This window comes from Ammodytes marinus (genome assembly GCF_949987685.1).
Source record: "Ammodytes marinus genome assembly, chromosome: 23".
Taxonomy (NCBI): Eukaryota; Metazoa; Chordata; class Actinopteri; order Uranoscopiformes; family Ammodytidae; genus Ammodytes; species Ammodytes marinus.
In genome coordinates this window covers 9,040,312-9,047,833 of record NC_137227.1, presented here as the reverse complement: position 1 = coordinate 9,047,833, position 7,522 = coordinate 9,040,312, and the positions used below count along the sequence as shown (strand labels likewise).

The following is a 7,522-nucleotide window of genomic DNA, read 5'->3' as shown; positions in this document are numbered from 1 at the left end:
CAGTCTTCTCCTTTTATTGCCCCTTCTCATATTCGAACATGTGAAATGAACGCTGTGTGTCCGGGGGTGGGGCAGGCAGCAGAGCAGTGGGTGAGTTTCGTGAGAACAACACATGGGGCATCATCACTTGGGGCGAGAGAGAGAGAGAGAGCGCACCATGCTGACGGAGGCAGCGCTGCGTCTGGACGGCACACTCCACTCCTGCACAGACAGGAGGAGACGAGTGGCAAGACTACAGCAGGGCGGGCCACATCATGGAAGGTTATCCGTTATTTAAGTTAGTCATGTTGAGATGCACGTGTTTAAGAGGCTGCTTTAACCTCCAAAGACTGTGTTAAATGGGGATTTTGTTTTACCCATGTGCGCGCGTATCCATCCATGCCGTCAGATTGACCAACTGGCCGCTAATCTGCGCCTTTTTGATGGACTCTTCGGCCGTTCAGAGGGCTGACAGTTGTTTCATGCCGATGCCAAGATTCAACCAGAATTTTTCTATAAGAACGCACGTATTCGGGGATGGATTCCTTTAACGCCAGCGCGATGGACGCGTTCACGGTGATCGATCTAAATTCCTCCTGGAGCCTGGACAGTGGATATTCTCTGGCAGCGATCGCCAGCATCGCTGCCCTTGTGAGTTTCCTCATCCTCTTCACCGTAGTTGGAAATATCCTGGTGGTGATCGCGGTGTTGACGAGCCGGGCGCTCAAAGCCCCGCAGAACCTTTTCCTGGTGTCCCTGGCCACCGCGGACATCCTGGTCGCAACGCTGGTCATGCCCTTCTCCCTGGCCAACGAACTCATGGGCTACTGGTATTTCGGGAAAGTTTGGTGCGGTATTTACCTGGCTTTGGATGTGTTGTTCTGCACCTCGTCCATCGTTCACCTGTGCGCCATCAGCCTGGACCGCTACTGGTCCGTTACGCAGGCGGTAGAGTACAACCTGAAGCGCACTCCCAAACGCGTCAAGTGCATCATCGCTATAGTGTGGCTCATATCTGCCTTCATCTCGTCCCCGCCGCTCATCACTATAGACGGCAACAGAGATATCAGCGCGCAGCCACAGTGCGAGCTCAATGACGACACGTGGTACATCCTCTCCTCCAGCATCGCGTCCTTCTTCGCCCCGTGCGTGATCATGATCCTCGTGTACATCAGGATATACCAAGTGGCCAAAACTAGAACCAGGAGCATGTCGGGTAAAAACCCACGGGCAGACGGCGAGACAGAGAACGGACTGAGCAAAGCCGCCACCACCTCGCCCCTCCAGGGCGAGAGAGGGGAGAATAACGGACACTGTCAGTGCCAGTGCCCGCCTACGCCCAGCCAACGCACCGTTACCGTGGGGCTGCAGACCGAGGAGGCCGACCTGGAGGAGAGCTCGTCCTCAGAGGGCAAAGGTCACAAGGCCCAGCACCAGAACCAGGACTCCAAGAAAGCCAACAAAAAGAAAAGCCGCCTCTCCAAGCAGTCCACCCGCATCGCCAGGGTCAGCAACAAATCCATGGACCTCTTCGCCTCCCGGAGGAAGCGCCGCCGGAGCTCGGTGGCCCGGAAGAAGGTCTCTCAGGCCAGGGAGAAGAGGTTCACCTTCGTGCTGGCCGTGGTCATGGGGGTGTTCGTGGTGTGCTGGTTCCCCTTTTTCTTCAGCTACAGCCTGTACGGCGTGTGCAGGGACTCCTGTAAGATCCCCGACACGCTCTTTAAGTTCTTCTTCTGGATCGGCTACTGCAACAGCTCCCTCAACCCGGCCATTTACACCATCTTCAACCGGGACTTCAGACACGCATTCCACAAGATCCTCTGCAAATCCTGGAAAAAGTCTTTTTAGAATCCAAAAAAAAAGAGCAACAAACTGCTGCTATACCATGCCGTGACAATCTTACAAGGGAATATCAAGAGTTTGCCTGTTACTGCCATATTGTACTCAGTTACGTCTCATTGTCCGGCAGCACACACCCTCAATCACCTATACTGGGTGTCTCTCTACAAGCTTCAACATACAATGCTTCTCCTGTTACAAGCTTTCACAATCTGATTTGTGAGTTCCATTATTCCCGCTAAAGTGTGCTGTACTGATTTATAGTGTATCATCATCGATCGAGTTCTTCAATCATCCACAATGGATACACACATGGCCGGACTTATCAGGAGGCCCACAGGGCAAAAATTAGCTCCTGGCCCCCCCTTGAACCCCTTCTGTTTTTCCCACAGTGATGTAGGTTATAGAATTCCTCTGCTTTTTCTGCTAGAATACTTCTTGTCACAGATTTACTGTTTTGGTATTTTTTTATTACAGATTACAGATCATTTGCACACAACTGACATATTTTAGAGTTAAAGTTGGAGTCAGTGATTCTGCGTTTGTTGTCTAAATAACTTTTTATCCAAATCAGTGAATATTTCCTCAAGATCAATTGCCTGTCTGTACTGTTAGTGAGGGGAAGAAAAATCCAGTGTTAATACACAGTTCTGTAAACAAAGGGGGCCCACCATATAGAAACATGCCTTTAACAAAGCCTAGGCTGTGTATTCACACTGGATTTTGTTTTCAATTCACACGCAGTTCTGACAGCTATTGGATCGATAGGATATTCAATGATTATGACAAAAAGTTATTTGACAAGTGTTCTCCAGAATCACTGACTCCACCTTTAACTGAATAGTTTACATTTCAGGCCCAGCGCTTTTGCCCTTTCTTGCCATGAGATGAAAAGTGTGATTCTGACATCATGCCCAAACAGTTAATATGTAGCAGCAGCAAGAAGCTGATTAGCATAGTTTAGCATAACGACTGGAGACAGGGGCACAGCCTGGGTCTCTTCAGTGGTAAAAAAAAAAAAATCAGCCTCATGGCACCTTTAAAGCTTACATAATGCAGTATCTTGTTAGTTTATTCTGTAAAAAAAATAGACACAACAATCTGATATTTTACAGGAAGTTATGTGCTGGTCTGAGCTTGGACCAAACTCAATGAAGTTACTGATCCTGTTCAAAACAGGAATTGTAATTTTTTGTTATTTTTTATCTGTACACAAACCAAACATGGTCAAATGTGTTAAGTGAGCTTAAAGTAGCTGGTAGGCTGATTTTTTTGCCATCAAACAAAGGCTGTTTCGCCTTTAGCAGTCGTTATGCTAAGCTAAACTAATTGACGTACTGCTAGCTCCAGCTAAACAGTTACTGTACAGACACAAGTGTGGTATCTATCCACTCGCCTAACCCTGGGCAAGAAAGCGAGAAGGCATTTTTCCTAATATGTCAAACTATTCCTTTAATTAAGATTAGGGGAAAAAAGCTGAAGACCCTCATCAGGTGGGTGTTGGGCTTAGGTTCTCCGTATTGGTCAAGACGTTTCAATTCATTTTAGCACAAACCAATCCACACACAGTTAATGTAGATTTAGGTCCGCTGGAGTTGCATTACACACTAAAGAGCAGTGGTTACCTTGGTTATGACCTTTCACGTTTGTTTCCCCCTGAAAATGTATCTTGGTTATGTGTGAGCCCTCATCCCGGGCTTAAATATATCTAACAGTCAAGCAGTTTAACCCCATGAATTTTCCCTAGTCAAATTATTTATTTGCATAATTTGTAAGCCGGAAAGGCTAAAATTACTTTGCAGTTTTAAAGAAAAGAGGAATAATTGAAAAGCATTCAGGAAACATGAATAAAATAAAAGGAATCTCAGATTTATTTTATTTTGGTATTACGACCCTCATTTAGGAAACAAGTAACCACTGAACTTACCCTATCCTAATTTCCCTTTTGTCATATTGCTATGATATTGTTGGCCATGTCGGCTTTTATGGCTTTTTTGTGGATATTTGCTCTAAATGGACCATGCCGTGTCTCATAAGTATCTAGATGCTTTGGGTCATTGTAGTATTTCATAACACAACTCACAAAGCACAACATCTTGAAGACTCAATCACTGCAGAGTCTTTTCTCTGATCTCTGACTGCACCCTAAACATTTGAGATGGCACAGAAGAGGGCTGGCACTCTAAGCTAAATTATTTTTTATGATGCGAAAAAGAGGTGATTATTTTCACAGTGGCCGTAAATGATTGAAGAACAAATGCATTTATTTGCATTTATTTTTAAAGAAACTACCTCTTTGTTTGTTTGCTGATTTTAGATTTATATTTTGCAAAGTGCAATATACATCTTGCCCTGCTTAAGTTGTCTGCTGTTGTGCAAAAATAAAAGGTGAAGTCGTTTTATGTGAACTTTTGGTGTGAAGTTGACAATATGAAGCGCCCTTTAATGATCATACACATGTTGCTACAATCGTTTATCAAATGTTGTTGCCATGTTTAATTCTAATACTTGTGATACAGTCACAGAGGGAGAGACCATGTACTTGTAGAAACAATTAACAGCTTTTGATTACAAAGCCATTATTCTACTTTAGTGATTTATGACTTTCCTTTGCTTTTAAGCTCATTTGATAGATGTTGGCAGTCCAGGAACTATCAATAACAATGCTTTTTGTGAGTGTGAATAAATTACTTTATCAAATTCAAATTCGACACATTGGTAATCAAACCCATTCCAGCAGTAAACGCTTTGGCTGAAAGAGAAAAAAATTGATGCAAAGCCAGTGATACCCAACATTTGGTCTCACTGTGATGGGCATGGCTCAGTGTAAACTGACGTCCAAATTTGGTGGAAACATGAATAATTTAAAATCAGATTGGAGCAGATTGGTCATTATCTTCCTCCATCAGGGGCCTTTAGTCACTTTCCAAATAAGTTGACTAAAGCCCAAACAATATTATTCGCTCACTAGTATGAAATATATGGAGGACGCCACAGAGAGTGTTGGTGACCTTTTTGATACACCAGGTTTTGATACACCAGGATGTCGGTTCTGGCTACGTCATAATCCGTGGGCAGGACTGATGTCAAAGTGAATTCTACCCACCAAACTCTTGCTGTTTTTCCCTCCTACTTTTCTGCTGTGGCTTCCCTGTGAGTGCAGTCGAAAGGCATTTGTGTATCAAGTTACCAGTCCATCTGCTGTTATTTGCACTACCGTTGGCCAACAATCAGAGACTTACCAACCAAAAAAACAAATGTAAGAACAACACAGTATCCTTGTCTGTTCAATTGCTTGAATAAGGAGGATAAACAGGTTGTTGTAAAAGAGGCTGATGGAAAATAGAAGGCAAATATCTCTCGGTCGCCATTGTGTAATTAAATGTCTTCACCAGCCAAAACATGGTGTTGCTCACTGTCAGAAACAAGGACAATTACAATCCAAACCAAACCTTATTGCTACTCTTCTCATTAAGAAAGATACATCAGATGAATCTAATGTTCTCCTTCCTTCTTTCCTTATCTTTTCCATACTGTATAGGTTTGGGATAAACAGGGCCTCCTTCATAGGGATTAATTAAATGTGTTTTGGCTGCATATTAACCCTCAAGGTTCTCAGATGTCATAAAACAAACCGTGGTTTTAAAAAGTTTTCAACGATCACTGGAGCATGAGATTTTACAGCTTTCATAAACTCTCCAGTCTGCACCTTGTTTGAAGAGTCAGCGCTGAGGGAACACTTCAGGAAAATTGAAGGCGGGTTCGCTTCTTTTACTGGCCTGAGATCAAGGTGAAAGAGTCAACAGGGAAACGGTTTTCTGTTAAAAAGAAAAGTTTGGTTGGTAAAAGGTTGTTTTTCAAAAGGCATTTCAAGTGAAAAAAACAAACAAAAAGTAACCAACAGAATACAAATCTACAGATCCTACAAGGAACCTGTCCTGTCTGTACAGTGCTCTGACATTAATGCCGTTCAAACAATGGATGCTCGGAGAAATGGTTTTAAGCAATCCGTCAGAAGCAACACCGGGCTCTGCGGTGATTCTCATGAAAGTGGAAACAGTCAAAACTCTTTACAACACATATCCATTACAGTCGCAATGACTGTTGACAAAGTTTCCGTAAACTGGCCACTTGGGGGCAGCAGTACCAGCCATAAACACAACATATGATGACCTTATATAACACCTTATATATACAGTAAGCTGTCGAAATAGCAGGTGCAATATTGGCTAGCTAACTGAGAGCGAACCAAACGGTAAAAGTTGCGGACCAAAACACAGGAGAAAAATTGCTGAAAGATCCTAAAGAGCTTAATGGGTTGTTGCTATGAGCAACACCCTTCACATAACACAGTCATTTCATTTGTTTTTAAAATGAACTACCCGTTTCAATGCATTTTTTCTTGCTTTGTGCTTTCACACAATATGCTTCCATTGTCAGCTCCCAACACCTTCCTATACATCTCCCCTTCCTCTTTTGACTTTCCTCAACTATTTTCTGTGATGATGACTTTCTCCATTTTGTTGGGGCTTAAGGAGAGTTATGTTTGTTTGATGGTGCCCTGTCTCGAGGCTGCCTCTGTCAGGTTGCACTTCCAGGCTCGACAGCGTGGCACAAATTGCAATTTTACGGCTTCAGAGAGGTGACAAGAGGCTGCTGAGTAAAAAAACAAACTCCAGACTAAAGAAAATACCCTTCAGAAGGCTCAAGTAGAGGGATGTTGCACCTGTGTTAGAAACCAAAATGTAACAATGACTCTAAATGTAATAACTGCATGGTCATTGGTCGATAATGGAACAAAAGACCTTTATTGGATGGCATTTTTAGATGTAAAACTTAAAAGGGAACACAGCTTAAAAGACACAATTTGAAACAAATCTAGTCCAGTCAGGGTAATTAGCATGACATTTCACTCTTGTTTGAAAGTAAACACTGCATTGATGTTCTCCCCTCCCTCAATATTCTTCACTCAGAAAAGCAGATGAGGTTTCTCATGTTCATCGTTAAAGTTTGTGAATGATGAAAGTCCTGGGAAATCTACGGTCGCCATGACGCTGACACACCCGAACGCCTCCAATTTTCTGCCAGACATCACACACACCGGCGGAGAGAAAATATGGAACCCGCCGTCTATCATGAGATTGCAACGGGCAATTCCGTCTCAAAAGAGCTATTTGGTGGCTCAGCCGTTCAATGAGAAAAGAACTAAAGACCTAAATGTATGTGTGTACCTTTGGACTATCCACCCTTTGATGCATAAAAGCCAAGAGGCACATTTCATTTAAAAGGTGGAGTCAGTGATTCCGGGGAATGCTTGTTGTCAAATCACTTCTTGTCAAAATCATGTGAATATCTCCTCAAGATCTGCTACTTGTCCGTAACGTTTGTGCGCTGGAAAGAAAAAGTCCATTGTTAATACACAGTCACGGCTCCTTAAACTGGAATGTAAATAAGGGGTATGTAAACAAAGTGGGGGTCACCGTAGCTAGCAACATTCCCTTGTACAGAAACTAGGCTGTGTATTAACACTGGATATTTTGTCAGCGCACACACAATACGTACAGGTAGGACTGATTTTCCCAAAGAATAATTTTGACCTCAACTGTTCTCCGGAATCGCTGACTCCACTTTTAAGAATCCATTTATTCTGCTCCCTCACAATAAGCCACAGAGCGTTATGTGGGAGAGAACATCCAAGTGTTAA

At 43.3% G+C, this 7,522-nt stretch overlaps 1 protein-coding gene across 1 annotated transcript; it reads left to right on the top strand.

Annotated features, from left to right (window-relative positions):
• Window positions 1-516: 516 nt before the first annotated feature.
• Window positions 517-1,827, top strand: LOC307269070 (alpha-2 adrenergic receptor-like; the record flags this gene model as incomplete). The annotated part of the gene is made up of 1 exon (XM_080051896.1): window positions 517-1,827. The coding sequence occupies one exon, from the start codon at window positions 517-519 to the stop codon at window positions 1,825-1,827; it is 1,311 nt and encodes a 436-aa protein (XP_079908022.1).
• Between the last annotated feature and the right edge of the window lie 5,695 nt (window positions 1,828-7,522).